Below are 16,711 nucleotides of genomic sequence, written 5' to 3' on the forward strand. Positions count from 1 at the left end.
TACAGTACCGGTGCTCCCATTCAAGAGTAGAAAGTAGCATAATTTAGAACTAAAAGTTTGTACAAAATATAAAAATAAGAAATACAAAATACAAAATATACACATTTACAGTATTTAAGTGAAATGAGGTGAAATGAAAAATGAAATGAAAATACAAAATATACACATTTACAGTATTTAAGTGAAATGAGGTGAAATGAAAAAACAAAATATACACATTTACAGTATTTAAGTGAAATGTATATACAATATATACAATAACAATGTATATGTATGTATGTGTTGCACTAAAGTGTGTGACTATATATGTATTGCACTTAAACATTTTGAATAAATAGTGAGGTGGTGTATGAACAGGTGAGGTAGATACAGATACGGATTCCAGTCTCTTCCTGAGTGTCTGACATTCAGAGAGAGGAGTTAAACAGTCTGATGGCCACAGGCAGGAATGATTTCCTGTGTCGCTCAGTTGTGCATTTGGGAGCAATGAGTCTCCCACTGAAGGTGCTCTTGTGTCCGACCAGTACGTCATGGAGAGGATGTGAAACATTGTCCAAGATGCCCCGCAGCTTAGACAGCATCCTCCTCTCTGACACCACCGTCAGAGAGTCCAGCTGCACCCCCACAACGTCACTGGCCTTGCGGATCAGTTTGTTTAGTCTGTTGGAGTCCGCCACCCTCAGCCTGCTGCCCCAGCATGCAACAGCATAGAGGATAGCACTGGCCACCACAGACTCATAAAACATCCTCAGCATAGTCCGGCAGATGTTGAAGGACCTCAGCCGCCTCAGAAAGTAGAGACGGCTCTGGCCCTTCCTGTAGAGGGCATTAGTGTTCTTTACCCAGTCCAGTTTATTGTCTATGTGAACTCCCAGGTACTTGTAATCCTCTACAATGTCCACACTGACACCCTGGATGGAAACAGGGGTCATCGGCGCCTTGGTCCTCCTCAGATCCACAGTCAGTTCCTTTGTCTTTGTCACGTTGAGCTGTAGATGGTTCTGCTCGCACCATGTGACAAAGTTGTCCACAGCAGCCCTGTACTCCTCATGTTTAAATAGTCTGCGTCTCCCTTTGTCTTGTGGCAGTTTGTCTTGTCCTCAGTGCCATGATAACCAGCGGTAATTCCATGTCAAGATTTCCTGTTAGTCCCTGTGTGAGTTGTTTCAGTGTTCTTGTTAATTTGTTCACTTTACTGTCTTGTTTTTCCTAGTTTTGTTCCTCCACTTTTTGGGAGTGATTTTCTGTTGTTAACTTTGTAGATATCTCTTGCTTTGTCAAGCTTCATATTTTGTTATAAATAAATACTCTTTATTATATATTTGTACTTTGTTTGAGTCGTGTGTGTGGGTTCATTTTTTGCCTTGCTCAGTCGTGACAAGATGCATATCAGAATCAGAAACTGTTTATTACTAAGTAACATACATTACAAGGAATTTGCCGTGGTCTGAAGGTGCTATTGTTTTGACAACAAATATGTAGAATATAAAAGGTAAAATAAAAATAAGATAAGATAAATAACAAACAGTGTAGTGACCAAAATAAAGTGTCCAGTAGGGGGTGGGTGCGTTAATGTAACGCAGGGGGGACAGGGGTGATGTACGTTAATATAACGTATAACTTGTGTTTGTGTTCGGGGGGGGGGTCAATGTAAGTTCGTCAGGTTGACTGCAGAGGGGAAGAAACTGTTTTTGTGGTGGGAGGTTTTGGTCCTGATGGACCGCAGCCTCCTGCCAGAGGGGAGGGGGTCGAACAGATGGTGTCCAGGGTGGGAGGGGTCAGCAGCGATCTTCCCTGCTCTCCTCAGGGTCCTGGAGGAGTACAGGTCCTGAAGAGATGATGTTCAGCTCCCTCAGGAGCTTGACGGAGCTTGACGGACTGGTGACTGGAGGTGCAGCTGTTGGTGTACAGGGAGAAGAGTAGAGGAGAAAGAACACAGCCTTGAGGGGAGCCGATGCTGATCGTCCGCGAGTCTGAGACGTGTTTCCCCAGCTTCACGTGCTGCTTCCTGTCAGACAGGAAATCTGTGATCCACCTGCAGGTGGGGTCAGGCACGTTCAGCTGGGAGAGCTTGTCCTGAAGAAGAGCCGGGACGATCGTGTTGAAGGCAGAGCTGAAGTCCACGAACAGGATCCTGGCATAGGATCCTGCGGAGTCCAGGTGCTGGAGGATGAAGTGTAGGGCCAAGTTGACGGCGTCGTCTACAGACCTGTTGGCTCTGTAGGCGAACTGCAGGGGGTCCAGCAGAGGGTCGGTGATGGATTTGAGGTGGGACAAAACCAGGCGTTCAAATGATTTCATGACCACAGAGGTCAGGGCGACGGGTGTGTAGTCATTTAATCCTGTGGGCCCTGGTTTTTTGGGGACGGAGATGATGGTGGAGGCCTTGAAGCAGGCTGGCACGTGGCATGTCTCCAGTGAGGTGTTGAAGAGGCTCTTGGCTTGTAGTTGGTGATCTGTCTGAGCCCCCTCCACACAGAAGCAGAGTCGTTGGAGGAGAACTGGTCTTGTAGTCTCTCTGAGTACAGTCGTTTAGCTTCCCTCACCGCCTTGCTAAACTTGTACTTGGCTTCCTTAAACTCTGCTCTGTTGCCACTCTTAAACGCCTCTTCCTTTTCCAACCTCAGCTGTCGCAGTCTTTCTGTGAACCAGGGTTTGTCGTTGTTATAACTCACCCTGGTCCGAGTTGGTACGCAGCAGTCCTCACAGAAGCTGATATATGAAGTCACAACCTCTGTGTACTCATCCAGACTGTTGGTAGCAGTCCTGAAAACATCCCAGTCAGTACAGTCCAAACACGCCTTCAGGTCCTCTGCAGCTTCACTGGTCCACTTCTTCGAAGTTCTCGCAACAGACTTAGAAAGTTTTAATTTCTGCCTGTATGCAGGAATCAGGTGGACTATGTCATGGTCAGAGTGTCCCAATGCAGCGCGGGTGACGGCGTGAAAAGCGTTAATGACTGTGGTGTAACAGTGATCCAGAGTCCAAATATACAACTGAGCGCCACAGGAAATCATTCCTGCCTGTGGCCATCAAACTGTTCAACTCCTCCCTCAGAGTGTCAGACACTCAGAAGAAACAGACTGGAAATCTGGACCTGCTTCTACATATACTACCTCACTATTACTTATTCTTAAATGTCAGTGCAATACATATATGGTCAAACACAATAGTGCAATACATACAGTGCATCCGGAAAGTATTCACAGCGCTTCACTTTTTCCACATTTTGTTATGTTGCAGCCTTATACCAAAATGGATTAAATTCATTTTTTTCCTCAAAATTCTACACACAACACCCCATAATGACAACGTGAAAAAAGTTTTTTTGAGATTTTTGCAAATTTATTAAAAATAAAAAACCTGAGAAATCACATGTACATAAGTATTCACAGCCTTTGCTCAATACTTTGTTGATGCACCTTTGGCAGCAATTACAGCCTCAAGTCTTTTTGAATATGATGCCACAAGCTTGGCACACCTATCTTTGGGCAGTTTCACCCATTCCTCTTTGCAGCACCTCTCAAGCTCCATCAGGTTGGATGGGAAGCGTCGGTGCACAGCCATTTTCAGATCTCTCCAGAGATGTTCAATCGGATTCAAGTCTGGGCTCTGGCTGGGCCACTCAAGGACATTCACAGAGTTGTCCTGAAGCCACTCCTTTGATATCTTGGCTGTGTGCTTAGGGTCGTTGTCCTGCTGAAAGATAAACCGTCGCCCCAGTCTGAGGTCAAGAGCGCTCTGGAGCAGGTTTTCATCCAGGATGTCTCTGTACTTTGCTGCATTCATCTTTCCCTCTATCCTGACTAGTCTCCCAGTTCCTGCCGCTGAAAAACATCCCCACAGCATGATGCTGCCACCACCATGCTTCACTGTAGGGATGGTATTGGCCTGGTGATGAGCGGTGCCTGGTTTCCTCCAAACGTGACGCCTGGCATTCACACCAAAGAGTTCAATCTTTGTCTCATCAGACCAGAGAATTTTGTTTCTCATGGTCTGAGAGTCCTTCAGGTGCCTTTTGGCAAACTCCAGGCGGGCTGCTATGTGCCTTTTACTAAGGAGTGGCTTCCGTCTGGCCACTCTACCATACAGGCCTGATTGGTGGATTGCTGCAGAGATGGTTGTCCTTCTGGAAGGTTCTCCTCTCTCCACAGAGGAACTCTGGAGCTCTGACAGAGTGACCATCGGGTTCTTGGTCACCTCCCTGACTAAGGCCCTTCTCCCCCGATTACTCAGTTTAGATGGCCGGCCAGCTCTAGGAAGAGTCCTGGTGGTTCCGAACTTCTTCCACTTACGGATGATGGAGGCCACTGTGCTCATTGGGACCTTCAAAGCAGCAGAAATTTTTCTGTAACCTTCCCCAGATTTGTGCCTCGAGACAATCCTGTCTCGGAGGTCTACAGACAATTCCTTTGACTTCATGCTTGGTTTGTGCTCTGACATGCACTGTCAACTGTGGGACCTTATATAGACAGGTGTGTGCCTTTCCAAATCATGTCCAATCAACTGAATTTACCACAGGTGGACTCCAATTAAGCTGCAGAAACATCTCAAGGATGATCAGTGGAAACAGGATGCACCTGAGCTCAATTTTGAGCTTCATGGCAAAGGCTGTGAATACTTATGTACATGTGATTTCTTAGTTTTTTATTTTTAATAAATTTGCAAAAATTTCAAAAAAACTTTTTTCACATTGTCATTATGGGGTGTTGTGTGTAGAATTTTGAGGAAAAAAATTAATTTAATCCATTTTGGAATAAGGGTGTAACATAACAAAATGTGGAAAAAGTGAAGCGCTGTGAATACTTTCCGGATGCACTGTATTTAAGCCTTCAAACAAATAAAAAAACAACACTCAAAAGGTCTTCCATATGAATGTAAAACATTTTAAAATTTCCTGGAAAATAGCGAGCCAAGGAAACACCATAAAATCATTACGACAGTGCTTACACTTAAACGCTTTCTTGTGGAGTGAGATGAGAAGATCCCACACATCTCTCGTACACTAAGTATTAAACTACAGCCCATACGTAAGCACAGACAGGGCGAGGCTAGCTATTTCCCCGTTTCCACTCTTTGTGCTACCAACACCTCTAAAGCCACCAGCACAATACAAACATGTTTATAATGTGCTGTGTCGCCCCTGGCATCTGGCTGCAGCGTCATATTTAGTGTACAGACATGAGTGGTATACATGCTGCTGTCATGATTTCAGAGCAGCAGACAGGTGTCGTTGCATGACATGGAGTGAACTGCCTACAGCCCTCCTGACTGGTCTGAAGTCACCTTGGACTAAGTAGTTTGTAAAACAACTTACTCCACTTGGCCTGTAATTCTTCATTGACCAAATGCTTCATGGCAGCCATTTGTTATGTTTTTGAATGAACACAGCACACACCAGATGTGAAACAACTCAGCACAGCTTACCAGGAGGCATGAACTCCCTGAGCTTCTCTGGAATAACGATGCCTTCTTCGGTTTGGTAATTCTCTAGGATGGCACACATCACACGTGTGGTGGCGCACATGGTCGCATTCAGCATGTGCACAAACTCTGCCTATATAACAAACAAAGAGGAAGCAAGTTGAGTACAGACAGGATAAAACGTCTGCCAAGGAAAGTGAGAGGCATTCCTGCATTCAATCAGCTGCCCAACAGTAGCCTCGGCTGCATTATCAAACAGATCTTTATCGAGCTGTACAGCTGGAACAGAGCACTCACCTTGTCCATCATCTTTTTGGTCTGTCCGTAGCGGATGCGGAGGCGTCTGGCCTGGTAGTCGGTGCAGTTTGAGCAGGAGACCAGCTCTCTGAAAGCACCGGAGCCAGGGAACCAGGCCTCCAGATCCAGCATGTCCAACTAGCTGCATGATTTAGGGCACCTGTGATGACATACAGTAGTTAGTATAAGTAGTTAGCGGATATTGACGCTTATAGTTAGGGCTGGCTCAGGTTAGTCTAGGCTGGTTTAAAAAACAGTAGCCAGGTGGGCTATCTTTCAAGTAGGGGAGCATGATAATTTGGTGTCAGCCAAGATTCTGTGATCATGAAGAGCTCTAGGCTATTTGAAAAAATCGTCACATAAAAAAAGATTTATTTACAAGTGATCTTACATTAAGAGGAGCCAACCTCAATTGCTTGGGAGTTGGCAGAGGAACGCACTTAATTGGTATTAAATTGGATGTACCTGAAGACAGACCTAACCACAAGGTGGAGCTACTGTGGTTTGCAGGGGAGGGAGAGGTTTGCTGGTGTAGACCAGAAGTGACCAGGAGTGGACATGAGGTGGCTGGCGGGTCGTCAAGGTGAGGGGGAGTTCAGGATTGTGAAAAACAAATTGTCGGTTAGAGTGTGTGAGCCCAGACCATTTGGGTGAATGCCATCCCAAAGAAAGCTGGGAGTTTCCAGAAAATATTAAAATTGTCCACACAAAAAAAAAGGTATGTTTCGGGCCGCACAAGTTAACTGCAGCCAGGTGTGGAAGCTAAGAGTGCGGCTAAAGCGATGGCAGCAGTGACCGAGGTCACAGACTGGAAAGCAAGAGGCAGAATTTACTAACACGGGTCCAACAAGTGGACTCCCTGCGGAGATTAGGCTTCGGTATGCAGTTTGAAGCGTCTTGACACATGGCCGTCCTCCCAGGCTTCCAAGACTAGAAACAAACCGGGTTGTGTTGGGCTCGGCAGGCTGTCGTACAACAAAAATATAAAAAGTCTAAACACCCCCCTGCCTTGTACATTTGCCGATAGATTAAAAAAAAAAAAACTGGGACATAAAAATGTAGTGTAAAATGAGGCTTAAAAACTGGATACAAATGTGGAACGAAGCTAGAGTTTCCGACAAGCACACTACTACAGCGTCCTCAGCACGTACTTCCAGTACTATACTGTACCAGAGAGTCATTGCCTCAACAGACAGGCTTTTTGAAAACAGTAGATGTATTATATTAAAAATAACCATGGAGTGTGTTGTACTAGTAAAAGAATAATGCAATTCGTTATTTTCATTATCGATTTGTCTGCACATTCTTTTCTCCATTAATTGACTCTAAAATGTCATGAAACTTCCTAAAGCCCAAGGTAACATCTAAAGTGTTCTTGTTTAGTCCAACCAACAGTCCAAAGCCCAAAAAGATTCACACAGACAAAGAAAATCAGCATATTCTCACATTTAAGAAGCTAGAGCTGGGGAATTTCTGGCATTTTTTAATGAAAAAAAGACAAATGATTAATATATTATCAAAATAGTTGTTGATAATTTTCTTTGTCAATCGACCAATTGATTGTGAGCTCAACTGAGTTCTTCCTGTGCCAAGTAATTTAGTGCCTTAACAGCAAGTAAACTAATAGCAGGAATTTCTAACCAGGAGCCTTTCAAGAGAATCCGTTTTGGTTGCTGGGTCATATTTTCTGCCCTGCCAAAAGTTCCTGCTCCTAAGATATGACGTTTGAACGACCAGGAATGATCAGGGTCATCTTTGCACATTCATCACAGTCCAATGCATGTTACTAACTTTATTTCTTCCCCGGAGTTTCTTTGTGCTTTGTCGACTCGTAGGTCGCTGTGGATCGTGGTCCTGGTACGCCTGGGTGCTGCTGCCGCCATGGGCCTGCCTGACTCTCATCACTACAGTTATTATGTTTAGTCGTAGTTCTGTCACTATTAAAGCTCCTATTATTAATCTCAGCTAATATTACAGCTATTTCTACTGTTAGTGCTGCCATACATCTTTGCCTACCTATCTGTCTGTCTGTCGGTCTGTCTATCTGTGTCTCTATGTCTATCTCTATGTCTATCTCTCTGTCTCTGTCTCTCTCTCTCTCTCTCTCTCTCCCTAAAACCCAACCGGTCAAAGCAGATGACCGCCCACCTAGAGTCTGGTTCTGCTCAAGGTTTCTGCCTCTTAAAAGGAAGTTTTTCCTTGCCACTGTCGCCAAAGTGCTTGCTCATGGTGGGAACTGTTGGGTCTCTGTAATAACATTATAAAGAGTCGGTCTAGACCTGCTCTATTTTGTAAAGTGTCATGAGATGACTTTGTTGTGATTTGGCGCTATATAAATAAAATTGAATTGAATTGAATTGAATCAGGGTTAGTTTTGCAATACTGCACAAGCCTCTCAAATGCTTCTATTTGTGCACAGTATTCTTCCACAGCAAACAAGAAGGACTGGGGATGGGAAATTGGTTGAACCCTTTGAACTCTGAAATAGAAATGGTCCGCCAGTGCCTACATTGGTATTTGTGCTTATTGTGATGTCATTTCTTGGAGTATCTTCAAATGCTTCATATCCCTATAAATCTGTACAACCAAAGCTAAAAGCTTATGTAAGTCAGTAAACCATAATAATTGATAAAAGTATTGAAATTGTGTGGTAAATAAAAAAAAATCTAAAATTGAAACGGATCGTTGCCTTCAGCAAAACGGTCTTCATCCTCACTGAAGGAGGAGTCCAGTAGCTATTGCTCGCTAACAAAATGTCCAGTACCTCCTCAGTTGAGAATCTTTTTCTTGCCATCAAAGGCAAAAAAAGACACACAAAAGACCCCCCAAAAAAAGACAACTGATTATTTTTCTCAATCTCAATCTGACTTTCCAACCTGCTGCTCTGCTTCTGATTATCACGAGCTACAACTTGATGACTCTCAAGACAGAAAATAAATGCTCTAGCTATTACGGTTTTCATTTTAGATCGATTTGAACAGGATCCGTTTTCAAAGGGTTAATGTTAACCAAATGTTAACACCGCCTTATTAGTTTTAAAGAATAAATCAAGATTATGAAAGAGTGGAAGAGAAAAACAGCAAACAAGAGAAATGAAACTGAAAAGAATAGATCCACGCTACTATACAGTACACCACTGTAAAGTGTAATGGAGGAAACATTAAAAACGTTTATTTCAAGAGTAATTCTTCCTCTTGCTGTTCCCAGGGCTTAAAGAATGTGCTGCTATTTGGTTGGAAAGAATATTAACAGGTAGAGCTTTTTGTTTATTAGATACTTTCCAATAGACTCAGAAGCGATTCAGCTACAACTGCACGTGTGTTGGACCTACCAGAGACGATGTTTACGATGCGATAAGGAATCCCTAGTGACTGGTATAATTCTTCTGCAGTCTCTATCATCTCATCAAACATCTCCCAGGATTTGCCATCATGTGGGGAAGCATAGACGAACTGCTCAATCTACAAGAAGAGGAGCAAGGAGAAGGAGAGAAAACCACCACATCATTACTTTTTTTCCCCCCAAAAATACCAAAACAAAAAAGGGTATATCAATTATGTATACCAATCCCCAATTTACTTGTATTGTTAATCATTATTGTCATTTAGACTACTTTAGTGTGTGCCTGGCATGTAGTTCTAGATAATTTAACAAATCTAGTAATTAGATAAGTGATAACAAAAAGTGGCCATGTATGTAACGTTGTATTTAACTGACAATGAAAAGTAATATGAAACACTCCTTTTGTACTGCAACGTACCTTCTCAAACTGGTGCACCCTGAAGATCCCGCGGGTGTCTCTGCCATGGGAGCCCACCTCCTGTCGAAAGCAGGTGGAGAAGCCGGCGTAGCGGACAGGCAGGTCCTCGGGCTTGAGCCACTCGTCCCTCAGGAAGGCCGCAATGGGCTGCTCGGAGGTGGCGATGAGGTACTTCTCATCTATGGAATTGTCGTCTGACTTCTCACTTCCCTTCCCAATGACCTGAAGTAAACAGACACACACTGTGGGTCAGAAGGAGGAACAACAGACAGAAATCCGCTGTCACATTAGGGATGGGTATCAATAAGGTTTTAGAGAAAAAGGCGATAAAAGAGAGGAAAAAAAGGTGAAAAGGGAGAGAAAGGCGAATATAAAGAAAAGGGTGAAAAAAAGGATAGAAAAGGCAAAAAAAGAGCCAACGCAGAAAAGAGAAGAGAAAGACAAGAATAGAGGAAAGAGAAAGGCGACAAAATGAAAGAGAAGAGCAAACGGCGCAAAGAGAAAACGGCGAAAATAGGGGAGAAAAGGTGAAAAAAAAGAGAGGAAATGCAAAAAAAGAGAACTAGGCCAAAAGAGAAAAAAAGAGAGGAGGGCGAAAAAGGAGAGCAAACACAAAAAAAAGTTTTTGTTGCCCTTTTGTCTTTTTTCCGCCACTTTCTCTCCCTTTTTTCTCTTTTTTAAGCCCTTTTGATGATGATCCGTGTTATCAGGAATCAGCTGTAAAACCTTTTCTCCCATCGACCTTCACCTACTAGAACCATTTCTTCATCTAATCTGTCTTTATTAAACAGGCCGTGTACCACAGTCCTTTAAAGTAGCTGTAATTAAACCACTTCTTAAAAAGCCCACTCTTGATCCAGAGGTTTTAGCCAACTATAGATCTATATCTAACCCTCCCTTTCTTGCCAAGATCCTTGAGAAAGCAGTCGCCAACCAGCTGTGTGACTTTCTGCATGACAATAAGTTGCTTGAGGACTTTCAGTCAGGTTTCAGAGCGCACCATAGCACAGAGACAGCACTGGTAAAAGTTACAAATGACCTAACTGCATCAGACAAATTGACCATCATATACTTGTTTTGTTAGACCTTAGTGCTGCATTCGACACCATTGACCATCATATTCTACTACATAAACTGGACCTCTGTTGAACCCCCAACCCCCTGGAAGGGGGCAAGGGTTATAAAAGGGAATGCAGAAGAAGACATCGGGGTGCGAGTGCGTGCTGCTGCGTGCATGCCAGAGACCTGTCACCTCTGACTGACTGACTGCTTGGGCTCTTGCCTTAGTTGTTTGTGAGACTTTGTTACTTGATTGGTTTTATTTTCTTCTTTTTGGACATTTTGTATCCATTAACTCTTTTTGATAAGACTCCAATAAAATTGGGTTGTACTTTGTACATTCCAACCAAAGTCCTGTGTTGCTCCTCTCTGAGATCATCTAAGTAGCCTCCCTCAGGTAAGAAGACTCCTCTCCTTGAGATAGGCCGACAGTAGATAATAATTTGGCTTTGACTGATGAATTCTAAGAAAGCTGCTATGTGTATATGATGATGTTTAACATGGAAGGACATGTTGAATAGGTTTAACTCAGTTGTCTGATGTTTTGCTGCTGCTGTGGATTGTTTGGTGGTTACTGTTGAAGTTTGTAAATAGTTGGGACACGGAGGGTTTTCCTAAATTTTATCTCTAAATTGTGAATTAGGGATTTGGGCATTTGAGGCGACCCAGTGTGAAATCAGGCGAGTGTCCGCCACCCTTCCGTGTGGACATCCCCCAGTATTGATCTTTTCCTTCAAGGTCTTACTGGGGTACCACCAATCTTCAAACACCTATCACACGCAGATATTCCTGCTAATATCCGGTCGTTGGCACATAGTCAACTATATAGGCCCTAGTGTTATGATATTCCGGGAACGTAACCAGACTCCCTAAGCAGGCTAAAGCGGTCTTGCGTGTAGATTTTGGGAGTCCGTTCGAAAACCTAAAGATTAGGTCGTAGAACAGCCGTCACTCAATGTGATATTCGCGTTGGGTGGGGGTATCGGTTGTAACATCTAAGAACCTCTTCAATATTCTTACTCTAGATGGCATTGCCCTGTCCTCCAGCGCCACCGTGAGGAATCTCAGAGTTGTCTTTGATCAGGACATGTCCTTTAACTCCCACGTAAAACAAACTTCAAGGACTGCCTTCTTTCATCTCCGTAACATTGCAAACATCAGGAAGATCCTGTCTCAAACAGATGCAGAAAAATTTGTCCATGCATTTTTTACGTCTAGGCTGGATTAGTGCAATTCCTTATTATCAGGCTGTCCAAATAAGTCCCTGAGGACACGCCAGCTGATCCGTAATGCTGCGGCACATGTACTGAGAGGAACCAGGAAAAGAGATCATATTTCTCAAGTATTAGCTTCGCTGCACTGGCTCCCTGTAAAATCCAGAATAGAGTTTAAAATCCTTCTCCTCACCCTACAAAGTTCTTACTGGTCAGGTACCATCAGATCTTAAAGAGCTCATAGTACCCTATTACCCCACTAGAGCACTGCGCTCCCAGAATGCAAGGTTGCTTGTGGTTCCTAGAGTCTCCAAAAGCAGAACAGGAGCCAGAGCCTTCAGCTATCAAGCTCCTCTCCTGTGGAATCGGCTCCCAGTTTGGGTGCGGGAGGCAGACACACTCTCTACTTTTAAGAGGAGGCTTTAAACTTTGCTTTTTGATAAGAAATCATAGTTAGGGCTGCCTGGACCAGCCCCTAGTTATGCTGCTATCGACTTTATATCTTCCCGTTTCTTTGTGCTTTCTCATCTTCCAGACAAACTTCATAAAATAATCTCATTTCATTCTTATACCAATATCCAATATGCATATATTTCTATAAGGACAGAATATCCCTCTCCACCCTTAAGGTTTCACTCGAGTCAGATCCGTGACAGCAACTTCTTAAGTTAAATACAAGTTAACAGAAGATGTTGAGGTAAAGGCTCAGTTCAGTAAAAGCTTCCATACCTTGTAAAGCTCTTCATCAAACTGGCTGAGTTGGGCGACTTCCTGCATGACCTCTTTCCTCATGAAGAAGGGTGTGTAGAGCATGGTGTACTTCTTGCCGTGGAGGATCCTTAAGGCATAATTGATCAGGGCCTGCTCCAGGAACACCAGCGGTCCCTGAATACAACAGAAGAGAGGGAAACAACTCAACAGCTTGTTTCTTGCAGTGATTTACCATTTTCTGTCCTTCAATTCAAAGAACTCACCTTCAGAAAGTAACCTCTGCTCCCAGCCACAACAGCCCCCCTCTCTCCATCAAAGCCATCAATCATGACCACCAGGTCAACATGGGAGTACTTCTTCTGGACGGTGCAGTCGCCCCAGGTACGCTCCACCTTGTTGTCTGCATCCTGTAAGGGGGAAACCAGAGGAAATATTAGATTGAGCTGATTAGTCGACTGACAGACAATTAATATGCAACAATTTGATAAGAAATTAAATTAGTCAAAAAATGCTTATATATTTTTCTCCTTTTCGTTTTATATCATTTAAACTGAATATCTTTGGGTTTGGACCTGTTGGTCAGACAAACAAAAAAGTTAATTTATGTCACTCCAGCTAAAAATTACAGGACAGAGAAGTTTTGGGAAATTTCCTGATGTCCTTTCCTGCCGAGATACACAAGAAGATCGATATCGCTCTCGTATAGTTGTACACCAAATATGGAGCTGGAGCCAGGAGATAAATAGCTACGCTAACCAGCTGCTAGCTTTCATATTTAGCGTACAGACATGATAGTAGTATTGATCCGCTCATCTCACTCTCAGCGAGAAAGTGAGTAAGTGCATTTCCCAAAATGTCTACCTATAACGTCTTGGTTCTGGCAGTCCAGTAGTACTGCAGACAAAGCATGCCGAGACATTTAATACCCAAAACTCTATACAGTAAGAGCAATATTTTAGTTTTTGTTTCTGGTACCAACAACTTTTAATACAGTTAATAGTAGGTCACAATGCCTTAATAGTAGGTCACAATGCCTTGAAAATACTTTGACATGTCATGATAATTGCTGGGTCGTGTGTTATCTAATCGACTTTATTGGTAAAGATCATGTCAATCAATGTGACAATATGTGAAATGACAATGGATTTACAGCAATGTAATCAGCTCCTTTTTTAACCAGATCTGCCTGTATCAAAGCACCCACCTCATCATTGCTGATGGGTACAGATGGGTGCAGAAGATTGCCAATCTCCCTCAGGTACTCAAAGCGCTCGGCCTCGAGCTTTATCCTCTCACTGTCGGATTTCTCCACTGCCTCATCCACCAACAAACGCACCCTCTTGATCTGGGTTACTGTCAGGGCCTGAGGCAGAAAAATGAGAGGAGAGGAGAAGCAAGGAAAGAAAAAAAACAAGCAATTTGTTAGCTTTAAGTTCTGTCTTTTTAGAGATTCATTGAACAAAATGCAAAAATGCTGCCCTATCGGTGGGGACAAGCGCTTAGGAGCACGGACAGTTATACCGATAGTGTTTCAGCTGTTAGGGACTCCAAGTTCTGCGCTTCATCAGGTAAAGACTCATCCTCCCCAACTTGCTCCTTCCTCTACATTCACAACATAGAAAGGTATTACAAAAAGAAAAAAAATTACAGGTCTGGTTGCTGGACACATACTGGCAGTGTTATTTAACCCCTCTCACTCTGTTACAAGAGACAACGACCAGTGAGTCAGTGTCCCGATGCTTCCTCACCTTCATTTTCTCCCCAATGCTCTTGCTGCAGAGGTTCTTAGCTTTGTTGAGGTTGTCTGCAGTGAAGCGGCCTGTTAGGGGATAAATCACAGTCAGTCAGTGCATGGGACTGTACTTGTACAAAGTACAAAGTGTGTGAGCTGGTGGCAGGTGTTCAGCTCACTCTTGTGCTGTCAAAAAACGAGATAAGATAAAAAATGTAAACAAACTACCTTTGTTACTTTAATAGTAGCAGCTGTACTGTACTGGCTGCAGGGCGAGGTTGACGTATGCTGTTGGCTGGGATTGCATCAGATTGCACGCTCTTACTCGGCATCGCTAAGCTAACCCGGCGTTAGCCAACAACTTGTTTTAACGTTATATTTGACTTGATTATGGGAACGTGTGGTTAACTAGTGCTTGTCGTCTATCTATTACACACTTGATATTAAGCAATTACCTTTAACTACGTGGAGGATAACCAAATGGCTCATGTGGATGTGGTAGTTGCGCTAACATTAGCCCCATTGCGTGCTATTCTCTCCTGTGAGATCATACCAAACTCCATTCGAATCTGGCAATAAATTCCTAGCGTTAGCAAAATTACAAACATTCACGAATTGACAAGATAAAATATTTTACATCCTGTTAAAACAATGCCCACTGGTAAATACGGCTTGAATAGAATGCACCAGGGTGACTATTTCAATAATAATTTGCGAATAATTTTTCGCAGTGGTTAACGTTAGCGTTAACTTGCGATTGCAGAGCGTGGAGATAACAAGCGAATTCAAGTATATTCTTTAAAGCATTTCAAGATATACATTTGCGCGATGTCTTTAAATGCCCTAGATGGGATCCAACATTGGGCTGTATTCTCATACTAACAATGCATATGCCAGATTTTTACAATTTGAGTATGACGTGAGCTCCCCTCCAGTGGAAAATACACGGACGCTACGCTAATATTGGCATCATTAGCAACCGCGCTAACGTTAGCTTCTATGATCGAAACAACAGAAATAAAAAGGCACTTACATTTCCTCCACTCTGTATCTGCGGAGACCAGTTTGTCAACGAGTGTTACATCTTTAAACCTCTTCCTTTGGGTCTCACGGACGACTTCTGGATCGCCGCCTTTGTCGGTCCGAAACAGGTCCAAGTCGAGCACCATCTTTCCACGTCGTCTGACAGTTAGAGCTAAATCTTTGGCGTTTATTGGCGGTTGGCAAACCAGCGTAGAGGCGCATTACCGCCACCAACTGGACTGGAGTGTGGAAGAGATTATGCAGAAAACGAAACTAACAAACAAAACAAAACAAAAAAAACTTCTACATTCTTTTAACTGAACCAGTTTCATTAAAAAACTTAATGTCATTGTAAATCGTGCCTGCTGTTTTCCCCAAGAGACCTGACAATGAAAAGTCAAGGTGTTTTGACTTCCTGAGCGACTGAAGACGTTGATTCTGAGGCTGTGGCTGAGACCTGTATGACCTATTCTCAGACGAGTGATGACATTTTCTTCCCTTTGTTTCCAGCCCACCCTCCTCCCAGCACCGACATGTCTTTGTATATTATATAGATGTCTTCCAGTTTCATTATCATCCCAATACTCCTGCCATACTGATTGTGCATATGTCCTGAATGAATGTCTTAGCTTCGTCTTTGCTTAATGGCACTTGTTGCGTTTGTTTGGCCAGAACATCCACCTGCTCATTTCCCGCCACACCAACATGAGCAGGAACCCAAAGGAAGCGTGTAGATATAACCTTAATTTCGATCCTGTACATTATAAGACCGACTTTATTAGTGAACCAAAACCGTGACAACCCAGAGTCCAGACCAGGATGCAGAGTCGCAGTCCTACACGCTTCTCTGCGCTTCCATTAGAGCAGTTACCCACCCAAAACCCCATAATGACTGTGTCTCCCCCCCGACCACTTAAATTAATTCAATCAAAATTAAACAGGAGAGCAGTCATTAATAAAAACCTAATAAAAATTAAGACCACCACTGCTATAGGACAAAACAATAGGAAAATTAAGTGTGGACTGTTAAATATCAGATCTCTGTCATCTAAAGCTGTATTAGTAAACAAGCTAATATCAGATAATCATTTTGATCTACTGTGCTATTATTACAGCTATTATTACAGCTGTAACTACTATCATCAGTCATATTTCCATTATTATTATAATTATAGCTGCTATTTCTACTGCTAGTCCGTCTGTCGGTCTGTCTATCTGTGTCTTTATGTCTATCTCTCTCTCTGTCTCTTTCTGTCTGTCTGTCTGTCTCTCCCCCTCTCTCTTTCTCCCTCCCTCTCTATGTCTCTCTCTCTCTCCCTCTCTCTCTCTTTCTCAAACCCAACCGGTCAAAGCAGATGACCGCCCACCTAGAGTCTGGTTCTGCTTGAGGTTTCTGCCTCTTAAAAGGAAGTTTTTCCTTGCCATTGTCGCCAAAGTGCTTGCTCATGGTGGGAACTGTTGGGTCTCTGTAATAACATTATATTATTATTA

General features: G+C 43.2%; 1 protein-coding gene across 2 annotated transcripts; it reads right to left on the bottom strand.

Moving 5' to 3' along the window:
* Positions 1–4,220: 4,220 nt before the first annotated feature.
* LOC139307140 (serine--tRNA ligase, cytoplasmic-like) lies at positions 4,221–15,369 on the bottom strand. 2 transcript variants are annotated; one of them, XM_070931022.1, is made up of 11 exons: positions 15,231–15,369; positions 14,214–14,284; positions 13,987–14,067; positions 13,670–13,828; positions 12,729–12,872; positions 12,484–12,639; positions 9,482–9,703; positions 9,033–9,182; positions 5,722–5,859; positions 5,428–5,557; positions 4,221–4,326 (listed from the first exon to the last, which is right to left on the bottom strand). In XM_070931022.1, exons 1-11 carry the CDS (start codon positions 15,364–15,366, stop codon positions 4,292–4,294), a joined length of 1,422 nt encoding a protein of 473 aa, XP_070787123.1. In that variant the 5' UTR covers positions 15,367–15,369; the 3' UTR covers positions 4,221–4,291. The 2 variants fall into 2 exon arrangements, with proteins under 2 accessions (XP_070787123.1, XP_070787124.1); XM_070931023.1 differs by lacking the exon at positions 4,221–4,326 and having other exon boundaries at positions 5,323–5,557; positions 5,722–5,881; positions 9,053–9,182.
* Between the last annotated feature and the right edge of the window lie 1,342 nt (positions 15,370–16,711).

The sequence above is a fragment of the Enoplosus armatus genome (genome assembly GCF_043641665.1).
Source record: "Enoplosus armatus isolate fEnoArm2 chromosome 16 unlocalized genomic scaffold, fEnoArm2.hap1 SUPER_16_unloc_3, whole genome shotgun sequence".
Lineage (NCBI taxonomy): Eukaryota > Metazoa > Chordata > Actinopteri > Centrarchiformes > Enoplosidae > Enoplosus > Enoplosus armatus.